Source organism: Athalia rosae, chromosome 2 (genome assembly GCF_917208135.1).
Source record: "Athalia rosae chromosome 2, iyAthRosa1.1, whole genome shotgun sequence".
Taxonomy (NCBI): Eukaryota; Metazoa; Arthropoda; class Insecta; order Hymenoptera; family Athaliidae; genus Athalia; species Athalia rosae.
This window is the reverse complement of record NC_064027.1, coordinates 5,641,468-5,665,434: the sequence shown is the minus strand read 5'-3', so window position 1 is coordinate 5,665,434 and position 23,967 is coordinate 5,641,468. Positions and strand designations below refer to the sequence as shown.

The 23,967-nt window shown below is 39.8% G+C and overlaps 4 protein-coding genes and 1 long non-coding RNA gene across 8 annotated transcripts in view; 2 read left to right on the top strand and 3 right to left on the bottom strand.

The window, feature by feature from the left end:
- The window catches only part of LOC105684648 (E3 ubiquitin-protein ligase MYLIP), a 108,068-nt gene extending 91,328 nt beyond the window's left edge, over positions 1-16,740 (bottom strand). The window contains exon 1 of one of the 3 annotated variants that reach the window (XM_048649464.1): positions 15,963-16,740. In XM_048649464.1, coding sequence (XP_048505421.1) covers positions 15,963-16,049 — 87 coding nt within the window. In that variant the 5' untranslated portion in view covers positions 16,050-16,740. Of the gene's footprint in view, positions 1-64; positions 95-15,962 lie in introns of those variants that run through there. The other 2 variants (XM_048649465.1, XM_048649466.1) reach the window with 2 other exon arrangements.
- Positions 7,293-10,151, top strand: LOC125499814. Its single transcript, XR_007276804.1, has 2 exons — positions 7,293-9,242; positions 9,311-10,151. It is a non-coding gene; the product is annotated as an uncharacterized LOC125499814 (long non-coding RNA).
- A 145-nt stretch (positions 16,741-16,885) lies between the features above and the next one.
- Positions 16,886-19,262, bottom strand: LOC105684571 (V-type proton ATPase subunit G). Its single transcript, XM_012398027.3, has 4 exons — positions 19,107-19,262; positions 18,432-18,532; positions 18,083-18,181; positions 16,886-17,817 (listed from the first exon to the last, which is right to left on the bottom strand). Exons 1-4 carry the CDS (start codon positions 19,186-19,188, stop codon positions 17,743-17,745), a joined length of 357 nt encoding a protein of 118 aa, XP_012253450.1. The 5' UTR covers positions 19,189-19,262; the 3' UTR covers positions 16,886-17,742.
- A 221-nt stretch (positions 19,263-19,483) lies between these two features.
- On the bottom strand, positions 19,484-21,801 carry LOC105684576 (protein LTV1 homolog). The gene is made up of 7 exons (XM_012398035.4): positions 21,661-21,801; positions 20,895-21,459; positions 20,592-20,812; positions 20,377-20,505; positions 20,114-20,302; positions 19,785-20,033; positions 19,484-19,696 (listed from the first exon to the last, which is right to left on the bottom strand). Exons 1-7 carry the CDS (start codon positions 21,661-21,663, stop codon positions 19,583-19,585), a joined length of 1,470 nt encoding a protein of 489 aa, XP_012253458.2. The 5' UTR covers positions 21,664-21,801; the 3' UTR covers positions 19,484-19,582.
- A 114-nt stretch (positions 21,802-21,915) lies between these two features.
- On the top strand, positions 21,916-23,805 carry LOC105684583 (ADP-ribosylation factor-like protein 6). Of its 2 annotated transcripts, none has more exons than XM_012398044.3 (3): positions 21,916-22,054; positions 22,712-22,891; positions 23,085-23,804. In XM_012398044.3, the coding sequence occupies exons 1-3, from the start codon at positions 21,970-21,972 to the stop codon at positions 23,294-23,296; spliced, it is 477 nt and encodes a 158-aa protein (XP_012253467.1). In that variant the 5' UTR covers positions 21,916-21,969; the 3' UTR covers positions 23,297-23,804. The 2 variants fall into 2 exon arrangements, with proteins under 2 accessions (XP_012253467.1, XP_012253466.1); XM_012398043.3 differs by having other exon boundaries at positions 21,939-22,147; positions 23,085-23,805.
- Positions 23,806-23,967: the final 162 nt, after the last annotated feature.

Here is a 23,967-nt window from a genome sequence, read left to right as displayed (position 1 = left end):
GCCAGATCGAAAAAACATCTCGTTTCTGATAACATACGATACAGGTATACAGCGTGTGACTTACGTTTGCGTTCGTCATGTGCGGAATCACGATAAACAGGTATATTACTTATATCAGTGCGGAGATTATACTGCAGAGTACGTACCTGAAACAGATAAAGAAGGAAAAACCTATAGGACATGATAAATTTTGTCATTTATCGGTTGAATCAGATGATTTTTGAAAGTGTGATATGAAAACCAAAATGAAGAAAAAAAAAACCCAAAATCGAAGAGACACGAAGCTTACGAAGCATGAGGATATAGAATTTTGAGTTTGTATCTACGGACCATCATTTCTAGGGCAAACAAAATTGGTCACGTATTTACGATGGTCTTCGTCGTCGGATGAGGTAGGTAGGTAGGTAGGAAGGAAGGAAGGAAGGAAGGAAGAGGAGTATATATAACACGGAGTACTACGTATATACAACTACTACAGGAGAACGCTACTAGTAATGTTCCAGCGATCAGTTCATTTCCGGTTTCACGCTACCGTCCTAACTCACTACCGTGCTATAGATGGATGCAGCGAGCGGGTGGGTTATAGCTGCGAGCGGGCGAGCCACTGATTTAATGTATTTCACTCAATTTCCGGTCGAATGTCAAGTGTAGAATTGCCTCAATTTCTGCCCCCGCGGCCTAGAGACGACGCTATTCCAGCAGTTTCTATACGACCGGTACCCCACTACCCTCGGCGAACTTTCGAGCTTCGCAGCCGCACCGGCGGCGCTAAATTGTTCCTCGTTCACCCGTATTTCTTTACATACGAGTACGGGGTCGATGTATGTATACCTATCTTTTTCTCATTTAACTCCTCTGGCCCCAGCTTACGCAATATCGCGTCAAAATATCTTATTGAGTACACCGTCGATTTCGACGCGCCCCTCCGAGGCATTGAAAAAATGTCAGTGGTCGATGTTTCCTTGCAGATAGAAGAAAAAAGAAAAAAAACATACATTTCAAAAAAATGACATAAGTATTCAACGGATAAGAAATTACTTTCGCGTTCCTCGTCGTCGTGAAAACGAAGAAAAGAAGAATGAAAATCACCTAGTTCTCGAAGATTCCCATTTGAGAGGAAACGGAGAATAGAAAAAAATGTATAATATGTACCATCCGTACTAACTCGTGTGTAATAATTTAACTACCTACTTTCGCGTGCATAAAGAAGTTAACGGGGCGCATGATAACAGATTTCCGGTATCTATGTACCGGAAAAATAGCGCGGTGCTGCAGAGAGGAGAATGAGAAGAAAAAAAAAAAAAAAAATGAATCAGAAATAAAAGACTGAAAAATAGTTCGCTAAAAGTTACCGTGCTGCAAGTACCGCCATATTGCACGTGCGGCGGGTCGCGTTATAAGGACGTACAATAAAGCGGGTTCAAATTTCAACCACCGCGCTCACGATACCGTGCAGCCCCTGCACTTTTTTCAGTCAACTCTGTACCCGCTTCAAAGAACGATGGAAAAAAACAAAAAGAAAACTACGAGGAGCAAAGTTTTTCGAGGATAAAATTTGCGAAAAATGTCTGCGAAAATGGGGGAATCGATAACTCTTCTTCTGTCATATATATTTTTGATGCGGTACGTATATGTGTGCAAAACGGATGCGTATGAATATTTTATTTTCGATGATACTACGGTACAAAGTAACGCGGAGATAAATGCTACTACGATACACCTACGTCATGACCGAGAAACTTGTTGTTTGAATGGATAAGAGTTTATCAAACTTCATGCATGGATAATAAAAACAAAAAAAAAACAAAAGATAAAATTTGACGTTTGTTTGTTTATTTATTTATTTTCTTCGCGAGAGCTTCTATCGCGGACGGGGCGAGGGGTGGGCAAATAAATATCAGATAACGGGCGTATTGACTAAACTTTTTATATACTCAAGAGATAGCCGGCGTTATGCGTATATGCAACACTCGTCGTAGCGAACGACGATTAGAAAATCTCATTCGGTTCTCCGAACAGAACTACCGACGGGGGGGGGGGGGAAAAAAAACTTCAATTCCAATTCGATCCAATTTTTTTACACCATTCTTTCAACACCTAGGCTCGATCGCAACGGGCGTACGATATAAAGACGGCTCTCGAACGTATAGGTGGGTACACAATATCGGTAAATTAGCATATCCAACCTTTGATCCCTGTATAAATACACCTCAAACATTGCGGAGTTACGTTCAAAGGTCAAATGACGCTGACTTCTTTAATTGAATTGACGGTCCAAAGTCCCCCGCGCGTACGAAATATACGGACGATGTACAGCGGTCGACTAGGCGACCGATAGATAAATAAAAAGCGACTCAAACTACCGAGTTCTTCGCGAGACATTTTTACCGCTCACATCTCCTGGGTATAAATTTTTGGAGGTGGACTATTTCGCGTCTCCTCTCCACCGTCCCTCGATATTCGCGATTGTAATTTAGAAGCGAAAAAATAGACGCTTCGAAAAATACGAGAGGGGCGAGAGGGGGAAAAAATGTCGACGCGGGATACAAAAGGACGGAAGTTACCCAATTGCCGGTTCGTTAATTGGATAAACTTGGCGCGCCAGTAGGTTGAGACATGATTTATACGAAAACTTTTCCCTTCCTTTGACCGTACCTCTCACGCCCAACGGAGCGAGCGGTGCATCGACAAGGTCAGCGACCTTCTAAAACGGAGACACCTTCATTTTTATGACATTGATGGTACCCGCGTAGAAACATGTTTCTATAAATGGCGATCGATGGTTTGTATCGCGAGCACGTCTAGCGAATGTACGCCCGTAAATGGCGGCGTACCTACCTCTCATTAAAGATCCAGTGGAAATCATCGATGATTTCATATTCCATACGGATTGTGTTGATAAATTTCAATAAAAATCGAACGTGGTATCGCTTTCGGTATTTATTTATTCGTTTTGGTTTTTTTCTTCAATACCGGTGCGATCTCTGCGAAAAATATCTTGTTTCCAATTTTACAGAATTTAATTCACATCGGACGGAGGGAAACATAGAAATATAATCAGGTGATACGTATGTAAGGGAGTGCGGAGACCGGTGGACTGTGTGAGGAGGAAACAAACGAAACTTTAGCCATTACGCGCGGTGAAACGAAGAACATACGCTCCAAATTTTCTTCAGCGGTAGTGTGTCGTGTCGGCGGAGATCGCGGTGTACCACGTACAAAATATGACGAACGCGCGCACATATCCGAGAGTCCGAAGCTTTCTAACATTCCGATCGGGCGGAAGATAAGCTTTGAAGTAAGAAAAAATAGAAAAAAAAAGTAAAATAAAACCAGAAAAGAAAAAAAGACCGCGCTAATGTCGAAGAGAAGAGAGCAAAGTGAGAGAAAAAAAATTTTTGCATAATTCGCATATGGGTATTTTTAAATTTCTAAATAGGTGTACACGTAAAAATTCTCTAAATATTTTCATCGGATGAAATTATATGCACGGCCAAGACGAAACGACCAAAAAAAGAGGGAAAATAAAAAAGGAAGGGATATACAGAGAATCGCGATAAATCGAGTGGACACATCGCTCGCCAGATTATATCATAGTTACGCGCAGGTATAGGTACGTAAAATGCGCGTAGTTAACATTTCGAGACTGTGGCATTTATACACGCGTACGTTATTGAGATAGATAACGTTCGACGGAATCCGCTTTTCGGAGCGTGCACGAATGTGTGTAACATAATATTTTATAGAACCTGATCGATAAAACCGCTTTGTGTATAGGACCCATCCAACCGGCCGCGGGGACTGCGGACGACGCTAAAAACTTTTATAAAACTCGAAAGGCGGGTACACTGCAACGGGCGGTTGACGTAAACTGACGTTGGCGTGCGAACACGCGTGATAAAATATATCGGACCGTTCAATAACGTCGGAAAGTTGAAAGCGTGCAGGCGAATTCATGGGAAGCTATAGGGAAAATTCGCAGGTGCTGAATTCTTATCTCGTTGAATATCTCACCGACGTCAACGAAGCGAACGTTTTGAACGATCGTCGCGCATCCCCCCCCGATATACAATTTATACCGGGCGGATCAATCGCGACTACAATAAATCGGTCGTTTTACACACGCCGCTAGACCGCGCTTCGCGGATAAAACGGTCTTCTGCGTACGACTTTTATTTTCCTTTTGTAGAAAATCACGATCGACGGAAGATGCCAACCGTAGAGAATCCGTCTAGCACAAAAAGCACATCTCGTCAAGTGAGAAATCCATCCATTCTTTCCGAGTATATTTTCGTCGGCCGAAATAATAGCTGGAAACTTGCTAGAAAAACCCAAAACCAAAAAAATCGTCAAATTCGTTACAGGCAACGGGAGAAAAAAACAGCGTTCTCACATCGAGTACAATTTCGCAGAACGGTCCCTGCGTCTCTCAACTAACGTAATTTGTGCACCTGCGTGTGCGTGACCCGTACGTATAAAGAGATGCGTAGGTATGCGCGGTACGTACATTTAATTTGTTTCTACATCGCAACCGCACGACCGTCAATGGGCGTGCTACTTTATAGACCTAACAGCACAGCATCAACGGCATTATACTTGAGGCTTATTGTTAGTTACGGTCGTTGCGTCGCGACGTTAGCCGTTGGCATTTCGTACCCGATGGCCTCTCCTCGGTGTACTCACAAATTTATTATCGTACACCCCCCCCCCCCCCCCCCCAAGTCACCGACGAGCCAACGAGAACAAAGGGCGCAAGGGTGAATTTTCACGATACACGGGCGAGTGATGTAAATCGAAAACGTGAGATTTCCGATTCGGTTTGGCACTACCATCTTGGGATTTTTTTATGCGGGCATCTAGATCGAGGATGAAGTAAAAACGAAAAAGGGCAGACGAGATATTTTATATCGCAGTAATACTCTCTTGCGTTTTGGCACAATTTCTTCCTCCTCAAAAAGCTCCGGAGCTTTTTACCGTTTCTATTGTACTTTAGCAGCACAACACGGCTGCAGATGCGCGGAATATTCTCGAAGATTTTTATATTTCTTGCCCCCAGGTACACGTATTGTACGTACTCACGTACGTACGTGCACTATACACGCAACGCACGGCAGGTAGTTACACCCCCGTCTCGTATTCTTGGTTTTCGTCTAGAGTCGTCGTTCCAACGTGTCCTACCACGCGAGTACAGCCCCCCTCAACTTTGCGAAAAGCATTTACCCGGCGTTTACCACGGCCCAAAAAATTCGTACGACGTTTTATTTCCTCCCTCCGCGTTCGTTGTTCTTTCCATTTTTTTTTTTTTCTTCTTTTTCATCTTTTTCTTTTTTTTCTCTTGTAAACGGCGGAAAACGTCCCCCGAATATGTACGCGTACTCGTAGTTTCGTGTATACCTATACTATACGCGGAGGTATATTTCTCGAGAAATTTTTGCCGAGTTGAAGAGGCCGCCGCGTCGGTTCGCCTCTCGTCTCATCTCATCGTTCCGCAGGTTGTAAGAAAAGCGGCCTACGTCGTATCCACCCTTATTTCTCGTAAGACAGGGCGCGTTTCCTCGTTAACCGGAGTACGAGACGAGGACGAAATTAGTTTCCTGATTAGTCGGGCAAACCGAGGTGTGTTTGTATGTACGTATATATATACATATACATATATATATTATAAAGCTGCAGCGGGGAATATCGCTGCAGTTTCGCCGTTGAAATTACGCGAGCTTTTTTTTTTTTTTGGTTTTTGTATTCCGCAACGTATTTCCTTCGGCGCAAGCCTTCACTTGGCGGTAAGACGACGGAGCTCCAATTTTTAGTAATTAACAGCCCACGATGCGAAATTATGTACGCGCGAAATATGAAGAATTTTTTTCATTCGATTATTTCCGGTGTTTAATTTCCGTTTTTCGGGGAGTAATTCGTATCACCGGCTTACCCGCATGGAGTAAAAAGAAGTAGAAGGAAAAAGCTCGAATCTCTAAAAAAAAGAAGGAAACGAAAAAAATTTAACGCATTTACGCAGGTGAATTTTAAATGAAAAAATAAAGAGATAAAAACGGAAACGAAACGACACTTTCGTTCGCGTTTGAGTGAAGATAGAAGTTAATTTTGCGAAATAACGTTGAAATGTAAATCCGAAAAACGTGTATATAGGTATATCGGATATATACGTATAAGTGGCAAGTGGCGTATTCCCTTTTCATCTTCCACGGGTATACAGCCGGTCCATTTTTCTCTCTTCAAAAGCCATTGCCATCGGAGAGCTGCAAAACACGTAGAGTACAAAGAGAACAGCGAGGATGGATATCGTCCGACTGTTCGTCCATCCGTCCACATACGTACGTACGTACGTACCTATATCGTATTATCATCATCGCGCATCCGGCGATATAAAAATCTGCCTCTTTGCATCCGTATACAGTCGACGTTCTTTCGATCCGCCGCAGTTCCCCGTAGCAGTCGTTTACATTTCAAAATGTAAATGGCACGTAATACGCAGTGAACGCTCGTACGCGCGCAGGTATTGTATCCTCGGGGTGTACGATAATTTGAGAAAAGTATTTTTACGCTTTTTTAAACACGTAGACGAGAACCAAAGATTTTCCACAAGATTAATGATAGCGAAGAAACCCTCCAACGCGTGCTTGACGAGGCGGTTATATTCGCGAACAGTACAACCGTAAAACGAAAGAGTTATAGTTTTCCACGATTTAAATCTTTGTTTTTTTTTTTTTCTATCCATCTTCTCTCTGCTACCTCGCGTCTGCACGTTCTGCCGGCTATACACGAGTATCTTTTACCGTGATTAACGAAACGAAAGAAAACTGAGTAAATTAAAAAAAAAAAAAATTACCGCCTTTCAGCGAGAAATCAAATTAATTAAACCCGCACTATTTCTGTACAAAAACGAAACAGACGTAGGTGGTACATAGATTCACGTAGAAGAAAAAATAATAATAAAATTTGCTCAACATATGTATATTAACAAACCTTGAAAAAATTTCAAGGATCCGAAGCTGTAAGCGGAGGATATCGTTATCGTCTGAGATCGTAGAAGTAAAACGTGCCGCTCATTTTAATATTATTTAAAGAAGAAGAAGAAGAAAAAAACAATTTCATTCCCCATCGAATGCAAACCTTGAATCATACGGCCAACCGAGACGTTTGTAGTTCTGGATTCAGATCGTCTCATTGTCAGTGTAACGCTGGACGCGTTCGGAATCGCGAGATAAAATTCTGCGTACGAGGTAACAGGTGCGAGAGCGGGTGTGGGCGCGCGGACGAACGTTATCCGTCGATACGATATCGCGGAGATGGCCTATTCCGCGGAAATGAGGAGAGTGGTAGAAGAAAAAGAGAGAGAGAACGAAGCGGCGGCCGCGGATGGAACAAATTTGATGTACCGGGAGGACGAACGTTGAAGTTAAACCGGAGACTACTACTCGCTCGCTCGCTCGCCCCTAGCTCTTAGACAGCCGAGTTGTATAACCTTTTCGCGACAAGATTGAAGTTTAACGACGATCCGAATCGCCCACGAGTGGTGCCAACGTCGTAGAATAGGATTTTCACGCGGTGACAAGAATCCCTGAACCCGAGGTGGTCCCTCCCTACCTCCGGAAAAACCTTTTCCTTTGCCCACCTCGTTCGAGCATCGGGGACGCTACCGAGAGATCGCGAAAAGGATACAACTCATCCCCGTGTAAGAGAGGAGTCCGCGTGCACGTTGTCCTCTTCATGCGGAATCGACGAGATGCTCGTTAAAATTTTTTTTCGAAGAATACGAATTTCAATCCGTCGCGCGCACTCTTCTTCCAGCCGAGCAAGGGCATATTTATGTGTAACAATATTACGTCCCGTTTTCGCATTTTATCATACAGCGCCATGAATTGTTTGTTTTTCTTTTTTCCATAACATACGAATGGAGGAAGAATTGCGAAAACGCGATGTTTTAAAAATTGCGGCAACTGTATTTGAACTGAAAGAATCTGGGGGGAAAAAAAGTAAAAAGAAAAATGGAAATCGCTGATTGCAGGAGGGAACGAATTTCGAATGAATGAGAAAAAAAATAATATCATCTCCATAAACCCCGGGCGCGGGCGGAGGTTATACGGAGTGAATCATATTCAAATTTGTCTCGGTCGAGCGAAGGTGGATTTATTTATTCCATCAAATCGAGTCGAGTCTTTCGTAGACTAATTTTAGAAAAAATTTTTCCCTCAATCCGTGATTTTTTTACACCGCGATGGGATACGCGGGACGAATTCTCTCGTGCGATTCGAGCTGGCCGCGACGATGGGTGCGTTCGCAAAAAGGACTCGCTGTACACCGCATTTGAATAGAAAATAAGAAAAAAAAAAAAACACGGAAGAACCGCCACCGATCACTGCAGGGGATAGCTACCGCGATATCGATATCTGAAAACCGTCAACTGTTTCAACGTAATCGCAGCGACCTACAGATTACTGCACCTGCACTACCTGGCGGTGTGGTAACACCATCTGGTGCCGGTGCAACGGGTGTACAATGTACGGAGAAAAGTGGTGGTTCGCGATAAAAACAAACGATCCTCCGCAGAATCCGGGGGCCATCAACGTCGCACCGCATTCAAACTCGTATAGGGTACTACCCTGTACGCGGTGTAACAAACCGCAGCTTTTTTCGACCGCCGCAATAGCTGTTGTAAAACCCAAAAATGTCATCCGATATATCGTTTTTATACGTTCGACGCGTTTTTGTTGCGACAGAAAGAAGAAAAAATAAAAAAAAAAAGAATAATAATCGACCGACAGCGAACGCGCATCGAAATCCGCAACGTTTCAAACTGTTCCGCGAATAAGCTGCGGTGAATACCCGTGCAAACAACGAAAGAGGAAAGTACATTTTTCCAATCGAAATAAAAAGAAAAAAAAAAAAAAAAAAAAAAAACAGCGAACAAATAAAAGAAATTCATACGTTGCTCGCTGTCCAGGGCGTAGAGGCATCTGCTCGTTATACAGCAGTGTGCGTACAAACGTTACATTATAATAGATGATCAGCTACAAGGCAAACCGTGCAAATGACGCCGACCTCCGGGCTTTGATTGCTATGCGAGTCGCGACCTCGCGAGTAAAATCAAAGGCGAGCGTACGCGGGGGGTGCATGAAAACATACGTGATACGTATGTGGTATACATAGCTACGCTACACACGCTACGCGGACGAACGGTTTTCCGGCTTTAGAACTCGCAAGCTTTTAGAATGTGTGGTACACGTGTACGTATACATGTATATATATATATGTATGGGGAAACACGAGTTACCAGCATGCAGTTTTGTTACAGATTGTGACAGGACCGAAGCTACAGACGCAGCTATTGCAGGAATTGCAATTGAAATTGCAACGACGAACTATCTACTATCTGGACCCGGCCATCGCGTTATACCTCCCAACTACTTCGATACTCTATGATGAAAGAGAGGAAAAAAAAAAGAAGAGGGAGAAAAAAAATCGAATACGGTCCGAAGAATTTTCTCGTTACATCATTCTCGACGGACGTTTCCTGATCGGCCATTCCCGGACTACGTACTCGGTAATCGGAATTATACCGTTCGATGTTGGATTACTCGCTGCAGGCAGGGGAGATAGAAACTGGCGCATCGATCTTCGATGTGATTTTCAAATTCCGAAGAGAAATAAGTTGACGAAAAGAATTGGAAGAGAGGAGATCGGGGCGGTTGCGCAACGTGACGTAAGGACAAAAAAAAAATACATACATACATCTCTTTTATCGCAGATTTACACACGTACCACGTCGAGTTCGCTTGTGCAGGGTTACTCTCAACGGATTCGAAAATAAATAAATAAATAAACAGTTGCATTTTTACGCAAGATAGGAAAAAAGTAAGAAAGAGAGAAAAAATAAGGCGAGATGTTGGACTCTTATCCCCGGACCGCATCATCATCTCGCACAGCGTCAGGTGAATTTTTGATACGGAAAAGAAAAAGACGGAGGGTTTTAACGAGGGTCTAAATAGACGGCTTACGTCCTCGTCGTAACAGCTGTTAAACACAAGAGTATATAATCGTAGAAGCTATAGCTGAAAGCTTGATATCAACTAAACGGTTAATCCGACTTTCCAGAGCACAGTCGTGTCATTATGTAGGAAGGGAGTGTACAGTGGTGTAAGTGTACATAATGTATAGTCGGTATTAAGCCCTCGTGCCGCTGGTGCAACAACCCTGTGTAATATGTTAATTCTCCTATTTATACTAGACTAAATTTATAGATAAAAAAAAAACAAAAAAACCGGAAAAAAAAATAGAAAGAAGAAGAACGCGCGGAGGTCGCTCCTGAAACTTACTTTAAAATATAACGCGTACACGCCCAGAAAAACTTGGTGCCGTCGTAGGTGGGAATTTTTATTAATTGCCGCCGCTGCAGTAACACCACTGCTGACGCAGCAGCTGCAGCTGCAGTTGCAGCGGATGGGACGAAAAATGGAGGAAAAAAAATAAACGAATAATTAATAAATATTTATAATAACAATGGCGTCGAGAGAATGAACTCTGTTGTCCTAATTTGATTTCGAATAAACATGAACGAATAGCGATTGAATTTTTTTTTCGTGTTGCATATCGCTTGTGTAGTACACGTCGTGGTTTTCAGTTGTTGCGATTCAACGTGAATAACGAGATATAAAGTAACGTATTTATACTGCACGCGATATCGTCGTTGAAAAAATAACAAAAAAATCGAGTGAGAATAAAAATGAATACAAGTCGGAGGAGAAAACGCGCGGGTGCTGCTGCGGGAGCGCGAGGGATTCGCAAATGAATAAATAAGGTTACTGGGCCATATTTGACTATCTATACAAACGCAACATCCGCGGATATATTATTTGCTATACAATAACAAGTAGATCGTAAAAGTACAGTCGAATGGAATTTTACCTACTTCTGCAGTGTGCACGCGCGGATCATGCACCGTTGTGTAAATTTTAACGCACGTGTACGTCGTCGACAGCGATGATACCCTCGCGGAATGTACGCCGCCAACATCCGTGATCATCGTCACGAGTAACGACATACGTTTGTTTACCCACAAAGAAGATACATGTACCTATATATATATGTATACGCAGGTAAGTGTATTTGTCGAAATGGTTCAAGAAACTAAAAGGAAAAAAAAAAAAAAACGAAGAAAACATGTCTTAACATTTTTACTGCACTGCATCATCCGTATTTTACAGCGGGTAAAATTTATCCTTTATTCAAGGTGAGTCGAAAGTTGGAGAGCCAACAACCCGCAACTATATCACATCGATCTTCTTTGACGTTTCTCTCGTTTCTTTGTCTATGTTCTGTAGTTATCCATTCGTACCGCGCATACGATGCGTAATGTACATACAACGTGTACCTCGCGACATACGTCTGCATATACATACACGTATACACGTTTCGTATGCGATCAAATAATAACATGGAACATTATAAATGCACAAAGAGGAAGAGACACGCAGGTGTATTCATACGCCGTACAAAGTGTGCACGTGATTGATCTATCGATTTTATAAATCTTCCAGTGCAAATATACACGCTGCGTGGGAGGGGGGGAAAGGGAGAAAAAAGATTCAAGAGTTTCAAAGGCTATATCGTTATAATTGTGGTCACGGTCTCTTCGCGTCCGAAAAGTCGGCGAGGAATTAAAGAGTTTCACGTGTGACATGATTTTCTCCCCTTTTTCTTCATCTTCGTGAAAACGAGCAGCATGGGATGGCGCACGGAAAGATCTGATTTAACCCGTGATGACAATGTACGGATGAAATGTGCACGAAACTGCGTAGCGAAAATTGAAAATAATACACCGCCATTTTTCTGTAGTTTTAATATTAAAACTGCATCGGTTCGAGTTACATTCGGTAACACGTATGCGTGAGATTTTCGAACGTTTGTGTTTGAAAACTCAGGATAAATATAAAGAACGAAAATAGAAAGGCACACGTGCAGCAAAATTTGATGTACTTGAGCATACGTTCTTTATCTTTGGCTGCACCTGCGTACAGCTGCGATAATTCCTATGGTTTTGTTTTCATCGTTTGCAGATGTGGACTTGCGTTCACATGTTACGTGTAATAAAATGGTGGCTAGAATGTAAATTATTACGTAGGCACAATATTTGCAGCCAACTGCAAGCGCACGAGTTATTCTTAAATATTTACTCGTTGGATTTTATTCCTCACGTGATGTGCAATTCCGATCCATCGGCCATGCACCGGTATGGAGAAGATTACTTTCGTGCTGCGAAGATGCAGCTGAAGAATTTAGAACGCTCACGTGTTTCAATCAATTTTGAAATATATAAGATAGAATGAATGATGATGATTGATGAACGATCCAACGGATCAATCGATGGGAATTGAAAAATGATGAACGGTTCTATTCGAAAATTGTATATAATGGTTGCTGCCTGAAAAGTTCACTCTAATCGAGGCGCGAGATGAAAACTCGAGATGTGCTGGATGATATTTTTCGCAGCCAAAATTTAAATATTGTTGAATCGGTTGAGCAGCTGTTTGCTAAGGTAATCGTGTCTCCAGAAGTACGAATCCTCGTACGAATCCGTCGACTAAATTAGGTTACGACTGTAACCAATAGAGATATCTCAACATATCTGCTCCGGAAAGCAAAAAATTTGCGATTATTTTAATAGATGGATCGATTTAGCTTGCCGATTCGGACTCCTGGGCTCAAAATAAGTTGGAATACTCAAGTCGCGACGAGGAACAGACATGTTGATTTTTGGGCCAAAAATGAAGTATTTTAAAAATCGTCCGTATGGCACTTTTCTTACGTATTTTGATCTCAGGAATCCGAATCTGAAAGAAAAATTGATCTATCTATAAAATTAACCGAGTTATCGCCAATTTTTAGCTTTTTGGGCTCAAAAATAAAAAATTGATTTTTTAGTCTATATAAATGTAATTTGAGCTCAGGAACCCGAATCCGAAAGAAAAATTGATCTATCTTCAAAAATGACCGAGTTATCGCCGAATTATCGCATTTTTTGGCATAAATTTGAGGATATCTCGAAGGGAAAAAATCGTAGCTCAATTTGGACAACGGATTCGTGTTCCTGAGGTCAAAATACATAAGAAAAGTGCCATACGATCAATTTTAAAAAATAAAAATTTTTGGTCAAAATTTGAAAAAATCGTAAGGGGTACCCCTTGGAAAAATCTCAAATTTTGGGCAAAAATTTTTATTTTTTAAAATTGATCGTATGGCACTTTTCTTATGTATTTTGACCTCAGGAACACGAATCCGTTGTCCAAATTGAGCTACGATTTTTTCCCTTCGAGATATCCTCAAATTTGTACCAAAAAATACGAAAAAATGGCGATAACTCGATCATTTTTGCAGATAGATCAATTTTTCTTCCGGATTCGGATTCCTGAGCTCAAATTACATTAATAAAGACTAAAAAATCAATTTTTTATTTTTGACCCCAAAAAGCTGAAAATTGGCAGTAACTCGGTCAATTTTAGAGATAGATCAATTTTTCTTTCAGATTTGGATTCCTGAGGTCAAAATACGTAAGAAAAGTATATTAAACCCAGTTAAAAAAAATGTTGATTTTTGACGTCAAAATCAACAATATTGATTGATTTTCGTTGTATTTTCCTATGCATTCGTATTTCAGAAACACGACTTCATCGGCTAACAATCAAGCTACAGGTAAAAACGGCCGAGATATCCGAAGTTTTCGGTCTCATCATTAGACTCACAAAATTGACGATAACTCGATCAATATAATAAATGGATAAATTTACTTAGCAAATCCGGAAAGAAAGAAGTCATGTAAGTTGTACAGAGAATGTTTCTTGCAAGAACAGTAATATCCGCAAACGAAGAACCTCGTATAAACTGCATGAATTTTTGAAAGAATCTATTTCCTTCGAACGATTAAGATATTTATAATTCGCACGAATGCATTTTTCAAGGATATAAAAACTTACATAATTTCTGACGTAACCAGACGATGCGAAAAATACGAGGAGACAAATCCAAAGTAAGAAGTTTTCGTAGCAGCTCAGAATTTGTAGAATCGTTCCATAAGTATTGCTAGGTTCATCAAATACTTTAGATGCATACTCTCTAATTGGCACCACGTACTGTCTACACGTGCAACTCGTTTAGCCATGGAATTGCCAGCCCACGTACCATATGCATATATCGGTATATTCAGGTACATTTCTTGCTAAACTATCGTAAACTACTATAAACACATCAAACTGCATCCACTTGATCACCCATATTGCGAAGGTGTAGCGGCAGTTTGCATATTATACATACATATTCGTATATCTACATCTATTCAGTTTACTATATACCATCGGGGCATGTACCATCAATATGCATGTACATACATACGTACATACGTGTATCGTATATGCTCTGCAGAGATATCATAGGACCCTCCTCCGATGGAGGAGAAACTCTCGGCTGGTGAACGCAAATTAGATCTCGCAAACGACCAACTGATCGGATGCCGTCCCCCGAACACAAAAGCAGTAATTTGAATTTGAAAATCGAATTCCGGCCAATTTCTACTCGATTACCCTCCCGATCGTACTGCAGCCGGATCTGGAATCCGCGGGATAAAAATAATCAACTAAATAATGCAAGAGAAAAATAAAACCAAAGGGAGAGGGGGAAAAAAAAAAAAGAAAGAAAGAGGGGATTGCGGTCGAGAATGAACTTGGGGCTGTGGCGTTAATTCAATTAACCGTAGAGAAGAGAAGGGAATAAAGTTAACAACTTGACGAATGAACTTTGCAGCTGATCGTGAAGGCAAACGAACCAACGACAAAGAGGGTTGGGAAGGCCAGGGCTGCGGTTGATGGATGAAAATCGTACAACTCACGAGCACGTATATCAGGATAAACATACTTATACCGACGCATTTTTGTATAAAAATTTTGATATTATATCCGACACAACGGCACGTGGGAGAAAAGTCTTTACAGAATTTCGCGTTTAAATCGTTTTCGACGTGTTTTCTGCTTGACTGTCAGTCAACGACATATAATATTCGAAGTGAAAGGATGAAAAAAAAAATCGTAAAATGACATCATATAACTGTCAAGGCATTGCGAAAGGGTACGATGAAAAACGTGCGCATTTTTCAATTTTTCATCGAAAATAGAAACGGAGTTGATCTCTGTCATATTTAATGAAATTGAAATACGAAGTTGATGCGATACGGAACGCATTCATAGCTCGTTCATAGCTGCAGACCATGACGGCTGCGATAGAAGATAATTTTTATTCATCTCTTTTCGATTGATTGATGACAATGACTCCGGGATGCGTATCACATGTCACAATTGCTGCGTTATATGCATACGGGCAACATGCCGACAATCTATTTCATGACACAATATTTTGGGCCACCTACCAATTATCGTATACAAAAATAAATGAGCATTATAGAACGCGACGCGTAGATTAGACAAGTAGAGAAAAATACAGGAGGGCCTCCTGCTGCGAGTGTGAAGTTTACTGCTTCGAAGAGGATTTAAATTTCAAGCCACGTTGACGAGTTTCAACTTTCAAAGCAACTGTTGCGCTTACCGTACCCTTCGAGTTATGACCTCAAAAACACCGATTCCAACAACGTCAACTTCCCTTGATGTTAACTCTTGGAACATAACGTATCTTATTTCAAAGTTGACGCAATTATTACACCAAATTTATCGAAATAGGGCGAAAATTTTTTATCAGCTGATGAATAGAAGGTAACATTAACACGCGAACGTTCCAATACTTTTTCTGAAAACTTTGAATTCTCAACAGTTTGCGGCGTCGCGCACGTGATTGGTAGCACGATAAATGACAGCGTAAGATATTGGGATTTTTGAATATTTTACAGAATGTTTACTTCGATATGAAAATTATTTCTATGAACGTAAAAGTGGTGAGTAAATGCAAACCTTCTCCAAGCATTCCTGTCCAATGGCTTTCGGGTCTACTTGAACTTCCAGGATGACGGAATTGGGTTGACAAACTAGGCACCACATATTTGTTTTTATTATGTCACACCTCGATTTTAATTATAGAATAAAACCGCACACACGCCTGCAGCAGCCACGTCAATGGTCTAAGCAAAGTTCCCCATTCGCAAACGGTTGTTAGTATTTTTATGAAATTTCATAACAGGTTAAAATATTAACCTAAGCACAGCTGTCATAACGTCACTCGCGGTATACGGCAACGTGTTCTCACTTGAACTGTTTAAAAGTGTCTCGGCAACTTCCATTTCTCAGTGCGGAATGGCACGGACTGCGATTAGTTCGCAAAATTGAATACGGTTTTTATCGAATGGCGCTACCCTCGCGGACGACCTGCCTAACACGAGCGCGACTCACCAATTGAGGGGAAATTTCTCACAGCTGATTTCCTTCTCCAGTTCCCCCCACCATACCATCGCTGATTCCGCCAGTGCCTCCACCTTGACAAAAAACTCACAGCCTTCGAGATCTATTTAACGCCACTTACTGCGTGGCAACAGTCCTAGCTGTTTAAATTCGAAGACGATCCTGCCGAATTTTCTACCAACTTATTTTGAGCGAAATTCATGAATAAGAGAAACTGATCGTTTTGATTACTGTACGAAATTCAAACGAGATCTTCCCTATTGAGACCGCCATTGAAACTACAAAAAACGTATGATTATTATTCAATATTGGGCTATTATTCTATCCTGTGCAACGCAGAAACATTATCCGTTACGTAATCGCGCAGCATTGTATGCAACTTATTGAAAAATTATGATTAATAGAACGCATAGACAAATTACTGGCTGCTGGCTGAAATCCTTGATTTATGCATTAGGAAAAATAATTTCTCTTACTTATTTGGGCGTTTTTCTTTTTTTTATTATCGTTATTATATTGAACACTAATACTGTACAGACAGCCAGCCAGCTTACAACAGAGATATAAGGTGTATAATTGAGGTAGGGCTACGATAATTCTCTGACGCGATATCAGTGGATAAAGTTTAAAAGGCTAAAACAATCGAGTTGATTCATTTTTTTTCCACACAGGTACATCGTCGCAGGGACCCTATACAGTTGGGAGCTAACTTAGGGTCTCCGAGAGGTTGTACCTAGAATGCTTGAAATTCAATTTTTAGTCCTCGGAGTGACAGAAATATGGAATGACATCTACTACGATTAACAATACATTAGCCACCACCTTAATTCAATTTCATTTAAATCTTACGTTCTATATAAATCAACCTTTCACGCCTAGGCCTTGCCGCGAGAGGTTGAAACTTTACATTTAAATATTCCATAACAATACACCTACAGCGATTCTCAAACTGTTTAACAGAAATTATAATAACGCAGCTCACTTCGGCAAAGATATTGATATAATTAATACAATGCAATTATTACTTATTGTCGATTCGACCAGTACACAAGGATTATAGCTGTAACACGTCCTCATTCATTTCATTCCTTCGTTTTTACTTCTTTCGTCATTTCTCTCTATTCAAGTTTGAGTATCACCATCTAAAGCTAAACAGTAAACTGTTATTCTGGTTTAAATACAATAGAATGACCGATTGATAGATACATTACATAAGATATATGCGTATATATAGTATGTATATGGGTATATCTATATGTAGTTATAATATTTAATGTACATGTATATTATAGAATATAGTATTTATAATTATTGGATGTGGGAGCTTTTTTGTTGCTTAGGCATCGACGCGATAATTCTTGTGCAACTCTGGCTTGATGTCGTATACCAGCTCCAAAATCTTCAACATTACCTAGCAGGGATTGAAAAACATGTATCAAAATCACACGGTCTAACGTTCTCTCTCCAAACAACTTTCTCTGATGACGTTGTTTGAATAAGTTATACAGAAAAAATGCTTTATTATCCTACAGTTGTTGAATACCTGATAAAAGACTAGTATTCTTTGACTTGGGCATATAAGTTTGGGACTACCAAGAAATTAAATTCAATAGTTTAAAGAACCCTGCAGTAATGTGGTCAAATTGAGGCTGTATAAGTAGCAAGAATCAACTTACCGGATCCTTGTGGATGGCAACAGCACGATTCATCTCCTCAATTTTCACTTTAGTATCAGCTTCGATACGAGCGGCTACATCCTCTTTGGATCCCATGTGCTAGAGCAAATGAAATATTTCAATAATAGATCACATCAGATTTCTGATTTACTCAACTACCTCTGTTGATCAACAGCAATGAATATGAAATTTAAAGTCTCAGCAGTCTCTCAAAATCACTGTATAATAAAAATTTACTAGCCAAACTGTCAATTGATACACAGGCACACAACAGGTAGACTAAGAGAGACACACCCACTTTTCTCAAATGGTTTGCCTATGTTGCAAACGTAATGTTAATTTAAATCACCTTGGCTTCAAATTCACGGAATTGCTTTTCACGTTCTTGTCTGTACTTTTCGATTTCATCTTGAGCCTCTTCCTTGGCTTGTTTCAACCTGCGAGCCTTACCTGAAAATAGACAAATACATCCAAATTTCAATCTAGAAAACTACTATGCTATTGGCTACACACAAATTACAATCAACGAACTGAATACCAAGATCTCTCAACAAATTTCTTCAAGCACCACAAATCAATTCACAAACGTGGAGATGGCCAAAGACTATATAACTGGCAATAGAACTCAATTTATTATGTTCGTGTTTGAATCGTAGATTAAAATAGATCTCTAGACTACCTATAATTCTAAAGAACACTTTATCAAAAAAAGAATTGACTTTAATTTCATAGAATAAGAGGGTTGCAGGGCAACCCTCATAGAGCAGCCAGCAATTTCTGATATATTTTTTATGAAAATGGAAATTTCTGGTTATGATGATGAAGTTAAAATGAGATAAGCTGAGGGATAAGTTAGGACCAGAAAGTGTGATTAAAACGGGTTGATGTTATTACGGGCATATCAGTGAATCTGTTGGTTACACCCACCCAAAACGGGTCAGTCGAACAAACGGACGAAGGGAGGAAGACCGATGGGTGATTTTTAGCTCAAATTATGTAACGCGTCGTAAGGATTATTACTCACGTTTCCGTGCATCAGATACTTTCTCTGCGGCCCGCTTTTCGGCCGCTAAAAGCTGCTGAATTCCCTGCGTCTGGCTGGCCATCTTTGCGACGAACGATGAGGTGATCTCTGCTGGGAATCGATCATATGACTTGGAAATTGCGCATGTTGTCAGTGTTTGCCGTCCCTCAACACGAAAGCGCTAGCATCCACCTCGTGGAAATCACGTGGACACTGCCTTCTAGAGTTAATTTACTGTGACAAAGTTTGAATTTTGCCCAATTGCGAGTTTTGACATTGTTGCACAGATTAATACCGATAGTGAAACACAGTGCTATCTTCTGCATCCTCTCCGATATGTTATGAACGGAACCGTTAACAATAATAACATAAAAATGTAAAGTAGAAATAGATTTATTTATATTACACTATATAATTTATCATAGTTTACGTGTCACCAAAATCGAATATTAGTAACGGAGGTGTTGAGAGTCATTTCACAATATTCTATTGCCTTGAACGTTGTTTTTGTTGTTCATCATTATCTTTTCTTGCCGTTTCTTTTCTTCTTTGAAAGCTTCGATGTTTGCCTTGCGTTCTAATCTTCTTTCCTGTAATGTTCGAAAGTTCGAAAAAGTGTTTGTTTTCAAAGTATATCGTTAATTGATATTATTAACATTGCTTATCGATTGTCTATACCTTTCTATAATCTTTGAGAGCCTTTTTTCTCTCTTTCCTGTCTTCAGGGGATTCATCTTTAGGCCTTATGCTCAGAATACTCAATGTCGATTTCATGGTTTCCGCTACTGACTGTGGACCTTTACTTTCTTGATTGTCGTTTTGTAAGTCGAATTTTGCCAATGCTTTTGCCGTCAGTTTCCCACCAGGTGAATTTAAAACATCTTTCGGAATTCCGGTGCGTCGATCGATTTTTATTTTTCCAGGACCCTGTAATTATTCAGGCACATTCGCCAAGACTATAGTCAAGGAAATAAGAATAAAGAATAATCGTGATTTTGATAATATACCTTAGGTTCTGATATGAGTTGGGGATGGTTATAAATATTGCTATACGTAGATAATATACTTTCACAGTCCCATTTGTCGTCTTCTCTCGTATCTACTACGAATTTTTCTAAATCTTCATTTTCAGAACCAGATTCCTCTCTGTCCATAAATTTCAGTCGCTCTGCCATTAACTTTGCAACATTGTCTACCTGTAAAATAATACAACCATTATTGGAAGTCATGGAAGACAAAATGAACGAAAAGGGATCCTATCAACACATACAGGCTCCTTTTTCTTCTTTTCAAATTCATCAGCATATTGGAGAAGGATATCAGAGTCAGGCGCCACATGCCCTTCAATCTCCTCACAATCTAAAGCGCCGATTTCAAGATCGTCATAACCAGCGTACATCTATAATCGCCAAGTGGGGAAAAAATTATTCGTATGCGGTTTTCACAACTCTGAGTGAGAAATAATAACAGTTAGAATTTACTCACTTTGTCAAATTTGTTATCTAGCAAAGTCAACTGCTCATTTCTCCGCATGACACTACTGCTCATTGAGTAGTCGGTAAATTGAGATTTTGTTTCTACATCATTAAAAAGAAATTGCTTTCCATTCAAACTACCCACTTCATCTCTCTCCTCATCCGAAAGTTCCATGTGCCCTTCTGAAGAAATATCTGAATATTCTTCATCACTATCATCAGTTTCATAGCCTGGAAATTATTTTGCCATTACTGAAAATTAGACACAAAAATTCAATAGTGATAAAATATTGAGAATTGTCTATTCTCTTACCATCCTCATCATGTTCGTCGAATTCATCTTCACTCTCTCCAGCATTTGCCAGCTCCAAAAAATTATCCTCCAATTGATTTTCAGGATCATCAAAATTAAAGTCCTCATCCATAGCAGCGACAATATCTGGATCAATATCTAATCTCAGGCCTGAGACAGGAGCTGCCTTATTAAGCAATCCAACATCTTCTTCGACATTAGATGCAAATACTGAGGATGGTAAATTAATTTTGGACCCTTTATCAGCTTTACTCTTTTCCCGTCTGCTTTTCTGTGGATCTTCAACTGTTTCCCATTCAACGGAAAGCTGATTGGCATCGCGTAGATGTTGCAGGTAATTATAATCATCGTCAAAGAATATCCCATACTTCTGCTCTTCTTCTTTGCGTTTAGTAGGATCTGTGTCTTTCTTGTCAGACTTATTCAGCTGGACTTCTCCAACAGGAACTAGTACTCGCTGAGGTGCTGTCTCATCAGCTGCTAGAGGATCTTGTTGAGAACGATGAACCAGGTGAAACGTCACCGAATTCTTTTTATCGATGAACTTCTTTCCTTTTCCTTTAGGCTGTGGATAACAATAATGGTGAATATAACTTCAAACATAATTCGGTACCCCGTGATCGTAACTAATATTAGAAAAATACGTTGTCTTTGTTTTTTCTTAGATCTGAGATTACCAAGATTTAATTCGAAAAAAACCATTGAAGATCCTCAATGTAACCTATGAGAACACCTAAATTTTCGTGGAGAATTAAGGACAACGTACCATGGTGATATAGTCAGCACCGTTCTGACGAACCCCTTTTAAACTGTTGTTTCAATCAGATTTCAAGCACAAAACTGTCGTGCATAAACGAAACTCTGCTTAACCCGTCACAACACAGCACATGTGTTGAGAATACCAGGAATGGGACCATGAAAGAAATGTGTAGATGAGTTTTGAGATAGTTTGTGATCGATGCACGAGCGTCGTGGAGGCGGTAGTGTCAACTCACGCTATGGCTGTGCCATGGCGCTACTTCTGATTATTGATATTCGATAGACACGTAAGCTTTTGAATAAAGAGGCTTAGAAAATGGGGTTGTTTGATCGGTTGGCCTGCATATTAGGCCTGAGGAAAAAAGAAGTAAACGTATTAGTTGTGGGACTTAATAACAGTGGTAAGTCGACGGTTATAAATCATTTCAAACGTGAGGAAGAGCAGTGCGTCGATATTGTGCCTACTGTCGGGTTCAATGTCGAAAAGTTCGCATGTAAGTTACATGTAGCAATTATAATTGAAGATATTCGATCTCACCATAGAAGCTTTTTCAATGTATAATGTTACACTTTAAATATCATTCTTTTCTGCACACGCTGCATTTCCTTGAGTTTCCAAAGCGATATTCATATAATGACTCATAATACGCGCAGTCTATGCGCTCCCGCAAGTATCAGGAATATTTCTCTGTTATTTTTTTGCGCATACCTACATAGAGAAATAATCTGTTGAATAATTATTCGGATATTTTCAAGTTTATAGCAATTTTACGATAATTATCTGAAGTAGGTACAATTTGGTCGCCAATATACGAGATATAAACTTGCTAGTCCATATTTGGCCCCATGGAACTTCAATGGAAAAGCCATTGTAACTTATTGTTGAAGCATATCGGACTTCTGAATTTTATCTAGTAGTGCGATTTCAACCGCCAGCAGGAGGGTATATTAAATCCGATTTATAATCGCGTTGACTGAAGATACAACAATGTTGTTTACAGTTTTTAAACTGACAACCGTTGTCTCGTGAGCTTAGTAATCTCTTTTCCATGTTTCAGTCAAAAATGTGAGCTTTACCGCATTCGATATGTCTGGTCACGACCGCTATAGATCGCTATGGGAACATTATTACAAGGATTGCCAAGGAATTATATTTCTGATAGACAGTAGCGATAAACTACGTTTGGTCGTTGCAAAAGAAGAATTAGATATGCTACTGCAACATCCAGATATCACTGGTTAGAAAATAAACAGTATACCTATATTGTATGTATCTACACGCAATAGGAGAAGATCCTGCGCAAAATGTGGATAAATTTCAATTATTTTTATCGTAATGTGACTTTGAACTCCAGCGCTACAATCATAAATTATTTTCTCTATACGTAATCACAGTTATTATGATACGCTATATTTCTGTTTTTTATATAGGTCGCAAGATTCCCATTTTATTTTTAGCTAATAAAATGGATCTGCCAGATTCTCTTACTACTGTAAAACTTGTCGCTGGATTGGGACTTGACAGAATTCTCGACAAGCCCTGGCATATTAGGGCAACGAATGCCGTCAATGGGGAAGGATTACAACCCGCTATCGAATGGCTTACTGATCAAATCAGAGATATTTACATAAATAAGAGATAACACTTTGTAAAAATCTATACTGCTGCTGCTGTCATTCAGTCCTCAATCGGTTTTGTTCACCACGAATTTTTATCACATTACGCTAAGGGTATAATTATACATAGTGTATATTCATAAGCATAAGCAAGCTATGAGAATTAAGTAAATTATAATTCACAAGTTCATTGCAATTAGACTACCTCATTTTAGAGACAATTATTCGCAACTGCATGCAATGAAAGTCGGGTTTTCATTGATCTTGTCTATCTACTTGTTATTCTGACAGGCTCAAATTTGCGTTATTGTAAATCATAATGTTAACACGTACAATTAACTGTACAATTAACTACGAATCCGTCCAGAATATCTTAAGATCGTTATCTATTCATTTATATACATATATTTGCATGTAGTACATAGATATACATGTAATTTACTTTGTAATTAAAGATTACAATATTATTGTATGTATTTTACAAGTGATACAAATAACCGTAATATTCTTCCTAAAGCTCATTACTAGTCCGATAACTATTTTTTTGGTATCATAGGTCAGAAGTGGTGTCAGTAAACGGTTGTAATTCCATAATGAATTAAAATTTTAAACTTTGATTCTTGATAACTCATGAGTCTTTGCGAATTTAGCGCTGCAAGTGACAAAGAGGTCAACTTCAAAGCTTATATTAGGACTT

What these genes read in the sequence shown, in the direction of transcription:
- LOC105684583 (XM_012398043.3), top strand. Translation starts at nt 21,970, where the DNA reads ATGGGGTTGTTTGATCGGTTGGCCTGCATATTAGGCCTGAGGAAAAAA. An exon ending in CAATGTCGAAAAGTTCGCAT is followed by an intron (nt 22,148 to 22,711) that starts GTAAGTTACATG and finishes TCCATGTTTCAG; the next exon opens with TCAAAAATGTGAGCTTTACC. An exon ending in GCAACATCCAGATATCACTG is followed by an intron (nt 22,892 to 23,084) that starts GTTAGAAAATAA and finishes TTTTTTATATAG; the next exon opens with GTCGCAAGATTCCCATTTTA.
- LOC105684571 (XM_012398027.3), bottom strand. Translation starts at nt 19,188, where the DNA reads ATGGCCAGCCAGACGCAGGGAATTCAGCAGCTTTTAGCGGCCGAAAAG. An exon ending in AGTATCTGATGCACGGAAAC is followed by an intron (nt 18,533 to 19,106) that starts GTGAGTAATAAT and finishes GTCTATTTTCAG; the next exon opens with GTAAGGCTCGCAGGTTGAAA. An exon ending in TCCGTGAATTTGAAGCCAAG is followed by an intron (nt 18,182 to 18,431) that starts GTGATTTAAATT and finishes CATTTGCTCTAG; the next exon opens with CACATGGGATCCAAAGAGGA.
- LOC105684576 (XM_012398035.4), bottom strand. An exon ending in CGACGAACATGATGAGGATG is followed by an intron (nt 20,813 to 20,894) that starts GTAAGAGAATAG and finishes AATAATTTCCAG; the next exon opens with GCTATGAAACTGATGATAGT. An exon ending in TAGATAACAAATTTGACAAA is followed by an intron (nt 20,506 to 20,591) that starts GTGAGTAAATTC and finishes TGGCGATTATAG; the next exon opens with ATGTACGCTGGTTATGACGA.